General features: G+C 42.1%; 1 protein-coding gene across 1 annotated transcript in view; it reads left to right on the top strand.

Annotated features, from left to right (window-relative positions):
• Positions 1–17309, top strand: part of GRID1 (glutamate ionotropic receptor delta type subunit 1) — a gene marked incomplete at both ends in the record, with an annotated part of 697530 nt that overhangs the window by 633014 nt on the left and 47207 nt on the right. The window contains one exon of the mRNA XM_080926245.1: positions 12160–12355. Within this exon, the coding sequence (XP_080782371.1) occupies positions 12160–12355 (196 nt within the window). The remainder of the gene's footprint in view (positions 1–12159; positions 12356–17309) is intronic.

Raw genomic sequence — 17309 nt, 5'->3', positions numbered from 1 at the left:
ATGGTTCATCCTACTTTTGTACTGATTTGTGGCAGCAAGCATTTGTGGGTGTTAATAACTGGGAGCCAGCCATGTTCTTGGCATGGAGGTTCTGGGCAATGCCAGGGATGCTGTGCAAGGCCCCATTGAGTGGCCGGGACACAAGAGCCAGGGAAGCAGACAGCAGCTGTATCTCAGGATGCTGTGCAAGGCCCCCATTGAGTGGCCGGGACACAAGAGCCAGGGAAGCAAACAGCAGCTGTATCTCAGTAATTCTCTCACTGTCTTCCACTGGATCCATGAGAAAGCTGGATCTTGAAGCTTCATCACTCCACATTACCCCTGTTAAGAAGTAGGGATAGCAAAATGGATAGAGACTGCTCTGCGATGAACCACAGCTCCAATACCGATTTCTTTAACACAAGGATCCACAACGGGGACATTTTTTTCCAACAAAAATGCCAGTTTAGACATTTTAAAGGCATGACAAAGGTAACTTGTGAGTGTCTGTGTGTGTGTGTGCGCGCGCGCGCGTGCACGCGCGCACACTGTGTCCACTAATATCTACCATACACCAAAGGAATACCATAAATAAGGAACAGATTATGCTAGTTTGCCTAGAATTTTCCTTGGTTTTACTCTGAAATTTGTCAGTATCTGAAATTCCCTAAGTCCTAGACAAATGGAGATAGTTTATAACCTAAATTATAGATACTGGTGATATGAAGCCAACAGCCAGATCTTATTCTTAGAGTGAAGCTGGCACCAAACACCTATATAGCAGGCTGGGATGTATTTATTTTTACCATATGCATTAAGGGGTATCTATTTTATATATTGTTGACAGTAAAAGCTTCTTAAAGACAGTGACATTTGTCAGGGATTCAGTACATATAAGAACATTTGACTGAGAAGAAAAAAAACCGAGAGGATAGGCAGGCTCAGTCCAGGTTTAATAATTTGTATTTTATGTGTTTTCGTTTGACTGTGTTTGGTCTGGGAACATATTAGTCAACTAAATGGAGTTGTCATTTGGACAATTTCGAGGAACCTGTAGGGCAAATTAGGGCTTAGTAGTTCACTGGGAGTCCAGAGTGTAAAGATGTGTCTCCAGGTAAATGAGACTGTGGCTAAAGTTTGTCACCAGAGAAGAAAGGATCCTGCTGCCCAAGCTCCAGAACACTTTAGGATTCAAATAAAAATAAAGAACTAAGGAAAGTCTTGAATAAGGAGGTTCCTGTATGATTTTTCTGAAACCCAAAGAAAGAAATGCTCTAGGAAGGAGAAGTTGATCATTTGTCAGATACTGCTGGTGTGGGAAAGAGTGGGGACTTCATAGTTGGAAGGTCATTAATGACCTTGAGAGAAACAGCTTTTGCTTAGTGTCTAGACAGATGAGCGAGTCAGGATGATAAGAAATGGGGGAGAGTGATAGAAATGACAGCCACAGATAACTCTCTTGGGGAACTTGATGGGAGGCTGGGATGAAATGCAATATCAAGGACTGTTTAAAGATAGAAGATATATGTGTTTTCAAATCCATGGAAATGGTCCATATAAAGAAGTAATTTCATAATATAAGAGACAGGTGATAGCCTGAAGAGCAATGTGCTTGGAGAATGCAGGTAAGTCCTATATCCCGGAGACAAATGGATATACTTAAGAGTAAGAGCAAAGGTGCCAGCTTATGAAGAAGTCGGGTGGCTATCCAGTGGTTTTAGACAATCTGAGTTCTTTAGTAAGGCCAAAGTTTTTACCAGTGGCTTTGGCTTTCTTGGCAAATAATAAGCAAGGTTGTCTTCTGAGAGCCATCCAAGAGACTGGGGGAACTCTGACTGTACAGACACATTTTGAAGATTGCCCAGCAGCATTGAGGGTCCACTGGAAGTCTGTGAGGTTTGTGGTTCTCTATTAGACTCATTAGCATGCTAGCTTCCTGCTTGGATTTTTTCTCCAGCCACATTTAGCAGTTTGGCTTCAAGTATTGGATATGGTTAAATCATAACTAGTTCCTTTACTGCTGTCTACCAAAGCATATACTGGGCAAGTAGATATAGTCAATACTCAAGAGGATTCATGCTTGAGTTAGGAACACAGGAAACAAGATGTACAATGGTAAGTATCAGGACAAGGCTCAATCTAGAGCACACAGAGTGACCTGGATCCTGTGAATTTGGACTCACCTTCCTTCCTTTCCTCCCTCCTCCCTTCCTTTCTTTCTTCCTTCCTCCCTTCTACCTTTCTTTCCTTTCGTGAATTGTGTGTGTGTGTGTGTGTGTGCATGCATGCTTGTATGTATGCATGTTTATATGCGTGTCTATACACATATATGTTTGTGAATGTGTATGAATATGTGCTTGCATTCATGTGGAGGCCTAAAGTTGATGCTTAGTATCTTCCTTGATCACTCTCTATTGCATATAATAAAAGGCAAGGTTTTTCAATCAAATCCAGGGCATACTGATTAGCTAACCCAGCTAGTCAGGTTGTTCCAGGTATGAACTGTCTCTGCTTCCCACATGTTGAGATTATGAGAAGTTAGTTCACCATACCTATGTAGCATTTATGGGTAGGGGATTTAGTAGGAAGCTCCAGCAGTTGTCAGTAGAAAGTCCTTTGGCTGGGCCAGCTTCTCTGTCCCAGGACCCAGTCTTTTTATAAGATGTGACAGTTGAGATGATTGCTTGGGTACAGCTTAGCAGGCAGTGTGCCTGAATGCAGACCAAAAGACTTGAGTGAACAGAGCATCCTTCATGAGAGTACTCCATGAGCATAGTGTCTGTGGAGAAGCTAGAGAGTGGGGGGAACAGAACCTCGTTACACAGGCATGAGTCTTCTCCACTGAGGACAACAGAGGCCCGCAGACCTGAGCTTTGGAAAATGAGTGTGTGCCATGCACTCAGCCCTTCTGATCTCACTGCGAACATTTTTCTGGGCTTCCATCACTAAGACTAATCACATCTAGGGTCCAGGCCTGGATTAAATCTAGTTGAATAATAAAGGAGTGAAGGAGAAGCTAGCCTGCCTAGTAAAGAAATTTTATCCCTGAGCTATAGTTCGGGGGGCTATCCTTAGTAATTTTAGGCGTGTGTTGCTGTGCACGTGGCTTTTGGGAGATTCAGGTACATGAGTCAAACTATTCCACCATGCCTGCTGAGTAGATACTTGATGGGGCTGCAGGGGAGGGAGGCTCCTCTTTTACAACTGACAAGTAGTCCTACCCTACAAAGAAAAAGAGATATGGAAAAGAAAAGAGAGAGCACAGAACTAAGTTCCCAGAGTCCAGAACTGGCATTTGCATATTAGAGGGATTTTCAAATCATGCAGGCCACATTTTACACATAATACAAATGCAAATTTCACAGGAATATATTTGTTAGAACTGGAAGCCTTGGAAGTGGTCTCTGCTTATCTCTTTTTTGTCTTTGCGTTTAATAATGTTTTTTTGTTTTTTGTTTTTTTTTTTTTTAGTAAAGGTATAATTAGATATTGTTTTCTAATGTTGAAAAGTGTTCTTAATAATCACACAATATAGTGTTCTCCTCTGACCTGAGAAATATTCAGCAAGACAGTATAGATGCTTTCCAAAAATGATGCTAAAGTTTACATTTCACCTGTTTTTCAAAAATGTTATATACTCTATAAATTAGGTATAATAAAATAGTAAAACAATAACATAATTGTAATAATATACTCTAATAACATCATTTAAAACATAAATTATTTATGTTTCATTTAATATGTCAGGAAGTGTTAAGCACAGTTTTTTTTTTGTTTGTTTTTGTTGTCTGTCTGTTTTTCATTCTTTAAGCTTGTCATGGGCGATCAAACTTCACCCTGTAGTGGGCTATGCTTCCTTCCCAGGACAGTTTTGCTGATCTGGGATGGCCTCTCTGCTTACTGCTTAAAACTGTGTCCTGAGTAGGCTTTGGACATGAGGAGCCTGCATGTTTCCCGCCTCATTCTCGTCCAGGCTTGCCAGATGGCCTAGGGGGAAAGTCTCTGGAGTACGAGAAACTGACAGGCTGCCTCTGCGGTGGCCACACTGCCTCTTCCCTAGAAAGAAAGATGCTGCTGGTCTTGGTCCAGCCTTCCATGATCTTATGTCCTCTAACTTGTCTTTGTCTAATGCAAACACACAGAGAGAAACATGTGCCCAAATGCCCAAGCTGATGTTGAAAACAGTCTGGCTTCTTTACATGGTTATTGTCTCCATTCTTTCTCATAAACTATATTGTACTTTGCTACCTCCCCAGAAATATCTTCATCAGAAGCTGCTAACCACACCCTCTGATCCGAACTGTGTTTACATACAATACTTTAACAGTATTGGGGGAAACAGAAGCATACTAAAAACAAAGAAACAAACATACATACGTACATACAATACATGTAAACAAAAAGCCCCAAAAGACAGAGTTCCACAGGACCATGAGAGCCCATATATAGTTTATTTCCAGACCCCAGCGTCTCATCACTATTGGTGCCTCTCTCCAGTCTTTATATGGCATGTAAAGGTCATGAAACCAAGACCTCTCGGTTATTCGTTTTCTATCCCTAAACCTATAGCAGGGCCTCATACAGGCAAATTCTCAAAAGTAGGGGGAATTGAATGTTGACCGAATGAAACAGGAAGACCCTTGAGAAGCCTTGCACTGCCTGGAGGAAGCCCAGAGAAAAGGATACAAAAGGATTGAAATGAAGAAAGGGACAGAGAATGTGTGTGTGTGTGTGTGTGTGTGTGTGTGTGTGTGTGTGTTTGTGTGTGTGTGTGTTTGTGTGTGTTTGTGTGTGTATGTGTGTTTGTGTGTGTTTGTGTGTGTGTGTGTGTTTTTGTGTGTTTGTGTGTGTGTGTGTGTGTGTTTGTGTGTGTGTGTGTTTGTGTGTGTTTGTGTGTGTATGTGTGTTTGTGTGTGTGTGTTTGTGTGTGTGTGTGTGTGTGTGTGTGTATGTGTGTGTGTACAAGCCCTCAAGCATAAAGTGGAAGGATAACCAAGAAGCTGTGCTTCCTCTGTGCAGCATCATGCTGGGTAGATTCAGACATAAGTTAGAAACATGAGAGTGTGGGAATGAAAGCCAGCACATATACACACTACAGTAAAGACTTTCATTTATGAAGTAATATATGCCCACCTTCCTGATGCTCTCCACTGCTTTTCTTTAGGAAGAATAATAGGAATAGTAGCCCTTCTAGGATTAGAATAGTCAAATCTAGATTATGGCTGTCCCGTTGTTGTTGAACTCTGTTTTACATGTGCCGTATATGGATTCTGCGTGTTGCAACTGTATTTATCTTCATTGCCAATGTAAATACTTCTGTTAACATGCAAAGATGTGTCTATAAATTCCGTGTTACTGATCTTTCCCATGCTGCAAACACATTCCTTTCTTTGTTAATGAAAACTTATCTAGAAGTAGGAAGATTGATTTATAGGGCAAGGTGTGGGGAGGAAGTCAGGTGAAAGCCAGTGGGTAGACTGTCCCTGGCTGTGACTGAAGGGACACTATCCGATTTCAGAGGTTAGTTTACAGATGGAGGAAACTACTCTCAGAGCTGAGGGAGGTTTGTGGAGGCCCATCTACAAGACTGTTTGGGTGTTCATGGTCATCAGTTATGATTTCCAGTGGGAACGCCCCCAAATCAGTAGTTCAGGATGTGAGATACAGAAAAACAGCCAAGATATGGTTATAGTAGAGGCATACAATGGAACATTTTGGCTCAACTGTAAACTTAGAGAAGAGAGTGGGCTTAGTTGTGGGAGGATTTTAACAATAGATATTATCCAAAAGAAAGAGACAGTGGGGCTGGAATTCTCAATGGACATGCTTGCACCTGTGGTACTTCACCACCAACTGATAAAGAGCCAAGGAGCTAAGGGCTGATGCCTGTAGTGATTTAAATATGCTTGGCCCAGGGAGTGGCACTATTAGGAGACATGGCTTTATTGGAGTAGGTGTGGTCTTGTTGGAGTAGGTGTGGCTTTATTACAGTGGGTGTGGCTTTGTTGGAGTGGGTGTGGTTTTTTTGGAGTGGGTGTGGTCTTGTTGGAGGAAGTGTGGCTTTGTTGGAGTAGGTGTGGCCTTGTTGGAGTAGGTGTGGGTTTGTTGGAGTAGGTGTGGCTTTGTTGGAGTAGGTGTGGCCTTTTTGGAGTGGGTGTGGTCTTGTTGGAGTAGGTGTGGCACTGTTGGAGGAAGTGTGTCACTGTGGGTTTGGGTTTGGTGACCCTCTTCCTAGCTGCCTGGAAAGAATCTTCTCCTACCATCCTTGACAACAACATGTAGAACTCTCAGCTCCTGCAGTGCCAGGCCTGCCTGGACGCTGCCATGCTAAGGCCTTGATGATAATGGACTGAACCTCTGAACCTGTAAGCCAGGCCCAATTAAATATTGTCCTTTCTAAGAGTTTTCTCGGTCATAGTGTCCCTTCACAGGAATAAAACCCCAACTAACACAATATCTCAGAAGCCATTTGTCCCAAGCCCTTGCCCTGTGCTATTTTTCTAGAGTGGCCTTTTGAAGTAGAAGCCATTATGGTCACAAAGCAAGCTGGAGTTCTGGTGTCTCCATACCCCATCTGGGTTTAGATTTGTCCTAGACCATCTCATTTGGTATTATGGAAACCTGAAATTCGAAGTGTTGATAAGATGACAGTGTAGGTGCTGATAGGGAGGATTTGCCTGTACCTTGGTGGGAAAATAGAAATAAATTGGGGTATGGGCTGTTTTCCTTGGGAGGTAGGCTTTGGTTATATGATCCTGAAAGTCGATGTATTTATGCTTCCTACCCATGCTTTCTTCTATGTATTGTAATTATCCTGGCTACCACCCAGTACTGGTTTAAAGCATCAAGAATAACCTTAGAGGCTTTAAAATGTGTCAGTGTAAAGGAAAGAAAATTTTAGTACCTCTCCTTGGATTATTTTGATGGAAAGCAAGCCAAAGCTCAAATTCTCTACTTTTCTCTCTGTCTTTCCCATTGTCTATAGTTTGTAGTAATTCATTTGTCTGTAGTCTGTGTCTGATGTGTGATGTCCCTATTGCCTGGGTGTCTAACAAAAGCCACTGTTTTGTATTTATTGAACAACACATACAGCACCATATTGGAAAGAAATGAAGAATACTTTCTAGAAGAGTTTAACAGAGTTTGATAATAGATTAAGTAGCTGACCCTAACTGATGCAGCTAACAAACAGTACTGAAAACATTCTGTTCTCAAGCAATGTCTATGCCACTTTAAATATTTGTGGTGGGTAATTATTATATAAGGTTACTCTTGACTATTAGCTGTTTTTCTCAAATGCTTACGCCTTTCCCTCCTACACGCACACACATACTGCTCTAAATTAGAGGCCTGCAAGAGGATATAATTTGAGATTAAATCTCTGCATTAGTTTACATTGCATCATCTGATTACATGGGGAATCCAAGGCAAGTAAGGTTGGTCATTACTTTGTTCTCTCAAAGGCAAGTTAAATAAGCAGGCTGTGTATACTGCAGGATATCAAGCCAAGCTTTAAGTGACCTCAGGGTATACCATTTATTCCTCTGTAAGGTTCAGCAACTGCTCCAGTCTTTAATGTAAACTGGATCAGCATACCACCCTCCGCTCCACCAGATGGCCATAATGGTTCAAACACCAGGGCTACTTGTTAACAGTCTGACAGAAGAGCAGACACTGGACATTGACTATAGGCTGGATGTGTGCCTGTGATCATTAATATTCACCACCCCTGTGAAACAGGGATGACTTATGAAGGCTAAGACCTCAGATATTAAATGTGTTGCCTTGGTCGGTGTTTCTAGAACCTAATTGATTAGAGTCAATTGGGAAGCTACAAAAGCACAGCAGCCTAGCACTAGCGCAAGAGCTTCTGAGTTGTTAGATCTGGGGTCCGGGTCAAGAATTTGCATCTCTCATCATGCCAAGTGAGCTGCTGAGACGTCAGTTCCTAGGCCCACATGGAGGCTGAGAAAGTACATCAGATAACTGGGATTTTCTGAGATAGTATTGCATCCAGAGTGACCAGCTTTCCCAAGCTCTGTTGGATGGCTAGGATCTCCCTGTAATGTGCAGCCAACTTGACCCATGTTATCTCACCCACCATGGCCTGAACAGGTAACTTCTCTTCCTAGAATGTCCTACTCATCGGCTCTTGCTTGGCTGCCTCCATCTAGGCTATGTGATCCAGCTAAATGCTTCCTTAGGAGACCCTATCTTATATCTGGCTCCCAATTTAGGGCTCCTCTCCTGGATGTTCAGAGATCCCCTATGTGTAATAGCATTTTGCACCCACTCATGTTGTTTGCTCAATGCTGGTGTTTGTTTTGGTATGGTTTGTTTGTATTTTGTTTGCTTGCTTGTTTTCTGTTTCCTCTCCAGCCATTCATATATGCCTCGTTGTTAACTTCTAGTAGACTGTCACCATTTATCTCTTGCTTTCAGTGTCACCATTCTTGGCTTATTACACATCTAGAAATGGTTTGGGACAATAGCTGATTGAGTTATTTTATTGAGGTGCATGTAACACACTGGACTGAGAGAAGTCCAAGCTGAAATGAATGGGTTTGCCCTATGTCTGTCTTCTAATGTAAGTGCCTGGATGTTTGCAGTCACTTCTTGATGAAAAGAGGGGCCTCAGAAAAGGTAAACTGTATGTGCTGCAAATGTAGTCACCTCTTGGTGAAACTCCTTTCCTCTCTTGGTTGGGTTTCCTATCTGCCTTCAGTGTCTGTCTTTTGTTGATTGCCAAGGCTGTTCTTAGTCCCCATTATCTTTCTCTGTGAGTCCTTTCTAAAACTCCGTGCTCTGACAAAAAGAAAACTGCCCATGGAGATGATAGTTTTGGGGTATCCTTAGGTGGCCCAACTCTTCCAGTCCTCTTAGGCTTAGACACTCAGAAACATGATGGTTAGACCTATTGTGTGACAGTCATGGAAATGATCTTGAATTTTTTTTCCTGAGAAGGTGTCTGTGATTAGAGAGATCTCTGTATAGAAATCTGTGGCTAAAGGAGGTAGTAGACAGCCTATGGGTCAGATGATGAGGCTTTCCAGGGTAAGGGTGATGTTAGAGGAAGAGGGAACGAACAATAAACTCTCTTGGGGCAGAAAAGGAGATAGAGACATTAACATTCTGGCTGCCTGCTTGTCATCCATGATGTTCCCTGAGCCTCTGGCCAGGAACACCATCATGAATAAATACTCAGGAGAGGGAAATCTCCATTTCAAATGTGGGGATAAAACAGGAGATCAGAGCTCCCTGGAAGTTATGCATTCGTTCCACACTTGTAGAAACTGCAGTAATTTAGAGTAGTTCAGTTATTTAGACTCAACTGTGTAATTCATCCTGATGTTTCCCATTCATCAAAGCTTGTATTTGTTTGTATTACCATGAGAAAAAAAAACTATGTAGGAAAAAGAAGATTTCCCCTCCTTTCATTACAGGCGATTTATAGCAGAGTTACAACCCTTGGGGCCCTTCAAGCAAAGGAACATCTTGCTTCAATTAGGTATAAATAATGAACAATAATTAGAAAGATTTCTTCATCAAATTTGTTATTTTATGTTTCCTTTCATCTGCAATGTGTGGAAATGAATCCTGAGCTCTTTTACTTGGCCAAATAGCAAGGAACACGGGAATGCTATAGAACGCAATACCACAGCAGAAGAGAGCAGCTATACACTGCTGGGCCTTGTGTGCCTGCTATACAGGCTGTTCCAGCACTGGTCCCAGGGCCGTGAATAGGGAAGGGGCTCTGAGTCTTACATCTGGTGTTACATGTGTATAAAGCTAGCTCAGAATCATGACCTCCAGCTCTTGGGCTCTGACCCCATTAGGTAATTTTCTTTGGCCTGAGCATGAATTTTAACTTAATCTTTAGCAGGCAACCCACTGCCACAGGCTCTGCTTGTAGCCTTCATCTTAAGATTTGGAAAGTGTGGTTTAAGAACATCTGTGAACTTGTCCAGGCTCATTCTGTTAGCGACAGCGGGGTCCAAAAAAACAAGAGAGCATCTGGACTCCAGGGCCACTATTTTTCCTCACTAAGGAGTGATGCACTTTGAATTAGCAGTGTGCTGGTGCAACTGTGACAGCCTTTGAGCTAGGGAGACAGCATAGGGAGACTTGGGCTGAGGATGGCTTTGCAGCTTGATTTTCAGAAGCACACAGGTACATGGATGAGATCAAAGGATTCCTGAGAAAGTGAGAAGCCTGGCGTCATAGCTTATGAGAATGGGTGGCACTTTTTACTTTCAGGTGCTGACCATGACTAGGGAAAACCACTAGAAATGAACAGAAGGCAGAAGTTGTATAGATCAGCCTGGCAAGATTGGTTGTATACTTACTGGTCATTTTTTTTTTTTTTTTGTCAACTTCACACAAGTTAGGAAGATTTGGGATGATAGGCATTCAACTAAGAAAATGCCCCCTAGCAGATTGCTTGAAGGTAAGACACTGGGAAATATGCTTCATATGAAGGGGTTTAGTATACTAGGGCTGGTTCCATCCAGGGCAGGTGGTCCTGGGTTGTGTAAAAATGCTTGGCAATCCATGGGGAACAAGCTAGTAAGCAATATCCTCTGTGGTTTCTGGTGAAGTATCTAGCTCCAGGTTCCTGCCCTGAGTGCTCTTCATGTTAGACTTTAAGCTATACAATGAAATGAACTCACTCCTTTCCAGCTTCCTTTTGCTCATATTTTTTATTATATCAATAGAAAAGCAAAACAAAATAGTTGGGTTGGTTTTTCCTTGTGGATAACTCAGTGGGAGGAATGGATAAAGGTGTAGGTCAATAGAGGAGATACTGAGACTTTCAGAAGAGAAATAAAGAAAGGATGATCTGGTCAGACCCTGGACAGGAAGCCTGGATTCCCATTGAGTTTTTTTTTTTTTCTTTTAATTTTGAAAATTGGTCTGATACATGGCAATATATGGCATATGTCACATAGGCACTGCTTTTCAAGTTGCAAATAAGAGTACAGTACGAACTCATTCTTCCTGCCCTAAGGTTCCTGACTCAACAGTGGTTCAACTGAAGAGTCTTTGATGGTCTAATGGTGTGAAAATAACAAGCACCAGAAATTGTGTTTTGAATGTTGAGTCTGGATCTCTTCCTAGGCTAGCGATTCCTGGAAAGATTCTCTCTTGTGGGTCTGGGTAGCAGCACTGATTGGAACTCCAAGTGGGCCATGTGGTACCTTGGTGAAAAGTGACCCATTATAAAACAGGCATGGCATCCCATGAGGGTTAACGTGACTGACATAGGCGTAGTAGAGTTAGGAAAAGCTTTTCAATGTAACGGCATTTTCAGTTCAGGATGAGTTTGCTGCCATGCAATGCAGAAAGTCGGAAGTATATGCCCTTTTCTTTCCAGAAAGAAACCTTCTTCTCTGACCCCACCTGAGGTGTCTGTTTTCAGGCTGCTGAGGAGATTCCTGAGATACTCTGGCCTTCTAACATCTGTCTTGCCGAGGGGGGTGGTACTTGCATCTTCTCTCCATAAAAATGAATCTAGGCCATAAGTATTGCTCCTTAAGCAACAATATTTTCTAAAGACCTTTCAGTGCTTAAAAAGAAATCAGGAGATCTATGTAAAAACAGTTTTCATTACATTTTCAAAAATGAAGTTGGTTGTTAGGTACTCGGTGTCATTAATTGGCTGGAATGACAGTGCATCTGTAAGTTTTTGGAGGGGATACCTCTTAATTAATTCAGCATCGTAGTGAATATCTGTGCCACACTAATCCTAAGGGATCAGTCATCATCTTCATCATGCATCTGGCCTGCTCCGTGTTGAAATTCTCAGGGCAGAAGCTGCCCGTAGTTGTTGTTTTGTGTTGCCCTGACTCTGTTATATTGTAATTTCCTGCCTTGATTCCTATATTTGTAGCTGGACTCCAAGCTCACTAATGGCAGAAATCATTTCTTACTTATTGTTTTATGCTTTGAGCTCCACACAGAACCGGGCTTTATATGTTTCATATTGAGGAAACCTCTCTGTGACATATAGAGGTCTGGCTTTAAGGCTGAGGGATTGATGCATTTGAAGGTGGCTGCAAGGAATGTGGATAATGGGTTAGTAGAGAGCCTGGAACTTTGTGGTAGCTTGAAGCTCATTTTATCCTTATAATGTGTTCAGCAATTGCTTACATTTTATTTTACTGCCTTTCTGCCTTTCAGGACATTTCAAGACCTGTCCAAGCAACTGGAGATGTCATATGGCACTGTCCGGGACTCTGCAGTCTATGAGTACTTCAGAGCCAAGGGCACCAATCCACTGGAGCAGGATAGCACTTTTGCTGAGCTCTGGAGGACCATAAGCAAGAACGGAGGGGCTGACAACTGTGTGTCCAATCCTTCGGAAGGTATCAGGAAGGTAGGCAAGAGTTGGTATCTGGTACAGGTGCTGGGATAGGGGCCATGGGTTGGATTATCCTTTAGGACACAAAGCATATACCTGTAGGAAATCTACTCTCATACTCTGCAAGCTGATGCTCACTTTTATCTGTAGAAGCAGAGGGGCTATGCGGTAAATACCTTCTGAGTTTCCTTGGGAAAATTCATCAGGAGAGATCAGACAGGTTAAAAAAGAGTCTAGATACTTCCTTCATATACGCTGTTGGTCTTGTGGTACACTGGCCCTGGCCTTACAGGTGAGAGCACTTGGTGAAAACATGACACCAAGCGAGCGGGCAGAGCATCTTTGAGTCAGGTGTACTCATGGTGATTTGATCAGGATACTAGCATAGGGAAGATCACATGTGGACCAAAGATGATCTGAGCCCATATTTGGGTTATGTTATGGAGAAGAGATGTTTTTTGTGGATGGTGGTAAGGACTATGGTTCTAGAGTGGAGCCTGTACTGGAGAGGGAAGAGGCCAGAGACAGAGAAAGGTCCAAGAAAACCCAGCATTCTCTTATTGCTTGCCTGTCTGTTATGATAAACACCATGACCAACAGTGACATGGAAAGGAGTGGTTATTTTTTCATATCAGTATTCCAGTTTACAGTCCAACTTTGAGGTACATTTGATCGAGATCAGAAGGCAGGAATTAAAGTGGAAACCATGGAGAAACGCTTCTTGCTGTCTTACTATTGGTGGCTCATGCTCGGTCAGCTTTGTTAATATAACTCAGACCCACCTTTCCAGGAATGGTGCCATTTATAGTGGTCTGGAACCTTAAAATTAAATTACCAGTCAGGAAAATTGTCCTCACTGACATGCCACAGGCCAACTGTTGAAGGTAATATCTCAATCGAGGTTCTCTCTTCTCAGGTAAAACTAGAATGTGTCAAGACAACAGTAAAACAGGGCGGCAGTTACTGGCCTGTGTAGCTTGTCAAATATGGCTCCTTTATTTAACCTGATTTCCTCAATGCTGTGCACTGAGCATTTCTAGACCATCAAACAGATGATCTTCAGAGGCACAGAGTCTTGCTAATGGTTAGACTCTGGCTCCTTGTCACTGAGAGCTGGCATTCATTGCCATGTGCTGTACTATGACTCTTAAAGCTCAATAGGGAGAAAGGAGTGGGACAAAGGTAGGTGTCTTGTGACTGCCACTATTGTGGCTGACATCCTTCTGTCCAAATATCCTTTGTGTAGCAACTACTGTCCCTAATATCACTTATGAGGGGTATAAAAGCTGTGAGTAGCCCCAGAGAAACATGATAGAATCCCTTCCTCACAAAACACATACACAAACACAAAATATTTACTTCCTTAATCCCCTCCTTGGTCTTTTAATAACTGCCAGTCCTTTCTGCACAATTACATAGATGCAAACTTGACTTGAGCAAATTTTGGGGGCCACCGAGTAATACTGCCAGGTATTCATTAGGATAACCCTCCCCAAACCATCTAGTTCCATCCTATATCTCTGGACATCCAAGAGAAAAGACCTCAGCTCTATGTAGGAAGCTCAGTGTGTCCTGGCAGAGTACAATGTTTATTCCATGGCCTTGGTGTGTGGTGGATCATAACTGGGAATGTGTTCTTGTACATCTATTTGTAAGGAAATGTGAACATTGGTTTTCCTTTGCTCTCTAGCAAGGCTGAAAAGCAGAATGTGCCTGATACACGTGGGTCTGAATCTCAGTTCTGACACTCACCCACAATATGCATGGAGAATCTTCCTTGTCTTATTTTCCCTGTCTGGAACCTCTCAGAGTCCAGAGAAACCTGAGTAACTTCTTGTTTCTAGGTCTCCTCAGAAATGTAAGACTCTATGTTACATATGGGAGATTTTAGAGTCTCTATATTTAACTAGAGTAATGCCATTCTCATGCTTACAACATTAGGGCTTCTTGAGTTTTTGTATACTAAATTAGAGGGTCCAGCCCTAAGCTTTTGGCAGCCAGTCTTGTGGAATCAGACATCTCCATTTGGAGATAATAAACAAAATGTTGACTAACTGCCTTTTTGTGCGTGTGAGATCTGAGTGAGGGCCTTGGGGTTCCTTTTTGTGGCCTTCTCTGTATTTCTGAGAGGGAGGAAGAGAGAGAGGGAGAGAGGGAGAGGAAAGGAGGGAGAGAGGGAGAGGGAGAGGGAGAAAAGGAGGGAGGGAGAGAGAATTGTTCTCCATCCATGGAGCATAACACTACACACAGCACCTCTTAGACAGTAAAAGATAGCTACTTAAGAAGGGAACATTACAATGGTGTAGTCTATGGGAAGCCCCAAGGATATATGGTAGGCTTCTACAAATCAAAAGGGAGAAAGTTCAATCAGTTTAGTGAAAAACGGGCAAAAGCCTTGCACATGCCTTTCACAGAGAAGCAACACATATGGTCAATGATCACAGGAAGAGATGCTTAAAGTCATTAGTGTTTTATGAAATGCAAATTGAGACCATAAAGATATATCATTTTACACAAATTAGCCTGGTACAAGAGGAGAGGTGGTAGAGAGGATACACACTAACAGGTGCTTAATTGCTGGTAGGATTATGCTCCATACAACCCCTTTGGAAAAGGGCTTGCCATTCTGTTAGAGAATGAGATGTCATGTATTATATGGCTCAGCAATTCCACTCCTGTGTATCTACCCAAAATAGATGTCTACATGAACTCCTGGAGACAGGGAAGGCCATGGTAACATTGCATAGAGAGCCCAACCCCTGGACACAACACAAACAGCATCTAACATGGAATAAAACCCCATCTTCAATAAAATGGATGAACTACAGCTGCTTTGAATGGTATAGATGGATCTTGGCAGAATAATATTGAACCAAAATGCATTATACATGATTTCATATGGGTCAGCTAATAGAAAATAACTTGTATCATCATCCCCTTTAAAAAATGTATAAAGCTTTTTCAGATACACATCCAGTGTAATGATAAAATACAAGCGTCACCATGGTGATTGTCATATGGGAGGTATGAGCAGTAGGAAGGAGAGATGCTGTTACTTATTGATGGAGTAAGTCACTGTTAGCCTTCGAAAAGCAGTAGCTTTATTGTTTTTATTTTCATATCGCACAATAATAAGTAGTAAAGGACTCAAATGCAAAAAAATTAACATGAATAGACATCCTAAATCAAGGTCTATGAGTAATATAATTCTCTGTATCCATCTATTTTCCAAATAAATGAATCTACAGCAAACCAGGCAGAGTCTGAGTCCCAATATATGCCAGCCCTTTTCTAATAAATTCTTCAGCCTGCTTTGGTGTAGCCTGAGCCAACACATGTTACTTTTTAGTAACCTCTGGGAGGTGGCAAATCTGGAGATTGGTCATTGGGGCAATGCCTCTCCCTGACCTTAGTCAACCCCATTTGTTGTCTTGCAGATGAGTGAATCAGTATAAAACAAAAGCAAACCATGATGGATGGAAATAAAAGATCCTTATCAGAGCCCATTGCTTTGTGATACAGACCCTCAGCCTCTTGGATCTATATTACATTCATGACATCATGTTATAACCCAAGCTGACTTCAGGATCACAACACTCCCTCTTACATTTGAATCTCCAAGGGAGAAATTGTCTGCTAGCACTATATAGACATTAAAGCTTTTATAACCAGTGTCATAAAAGTGAGTTTATAGTAATGCCGGAAAATGAAGAATGCTATTTTTTCTTTTTTTATTGAAAAAATGATATCAGATTCCTTACCATATCCTCCCTCTTCATTTCTCCATCTACAAGGTCTGAATAGAAAAGCTTTCTCTCTGCCCCTGTGGAGCTTTCCCTTCCCTGAATGAAGATTGCACATTTGGTAACCTTGTTGGTCACTAGACTACAGCAGAGTAGACTTTACATGGCTGTACCCTAATTGGAGACATGCCCTAAATCTATATACTGCAAGGGAAAATTGACAAATAGGAAGATGTGGGTTACAGCCTACCCTCTGAATAGGAGCAAGCAGCTCTCCAAAGACCACTCAGGGCCTGCATGCTACTGAGCCCAGCAGAGGCTAAAAGATGCCTACCAAGGGACTTCTTCTGGAGCCTCCTTTAGCCACAGAAGGGCAATTACATTTCTAATTTCCAGTTGCTCTTTCGTGATTCCAGCTCCGTTTCCAGACAGTGTGCAATAGTGGAGCAATGTCTAATTGCCACTAAAGTCAAGGAGCTTAGTGTCTGAGCAACGTCGGAGAAGTGCTATTATTTTTTATTGAGAAGTACTGCAGTTTTTAATGACCTGAAACCAACTTAGGTGGGACATTGCTTAGCAAGAACCAATCCCTTTTTACAGTAACAGAACTAGAAAAAGTTGTGTCATGCTTGCCCCCAAAGCTGAGTCTACTGTTTCATGCCCAGTGCTACACAGGCAAAGAAGAGCACAGAGCTTCCTGGGCCATTCGGAAGATAGCTGGAGCAATCTGGAAAGAGAAGAAATTTGTATTTATGAAGAGAGTACAATACATGCTTTTTTAGAAATCTGCCAGGCATCTGGTATGTCTCAATAAATACTTCCTTTTCCATGGATGAGTCATTGTTTGCTGTCTATAGGAACAGAGACAGATGAATTAAGCCCATAGCTCCTGCTCTCTGTTAGCAGGTTATTAACCTTAGGTTCTCTGATGAAAAAAGCAGGAAAACATGCCCAAGTTTATTTTTAGGCCTCTGCCTTGATAGCCTTTTCTCAGGAGGGAATCCTTTTTGTCCTGAAGGATGTGTAGCAGGTAGAGGTGGGAGGGACTGCCTTCCTTCTTGTCAACCACATAAACTTATCAGACCAAAGGAAGACTAGACAGCATTGTCCACACATGTGTGGATTTTTTTAAACCTCCTTTTTTAGATTGTTTTTTGAAATTATCTCACTAACTAGTTGCTTTCCTTAAGGCTTTTTCTTGCAGCCTCAGTTTTGGTTAATCCCTT

Source organism: Micromys minutus (genome assembly GCF_963924665.1).
Source record: "Micromys minutus genome assembly, chromosome: 12".
NCBI lineage: Eukaryota > Metazoa > Chordata > Mammalia > Rodentia > Muridae > Micromys > Micromys minutus.
Note: the sequence above shows the minus strand (reverse complement) of the source record. Positions and strands in the feature narration are given on the sequence as shown.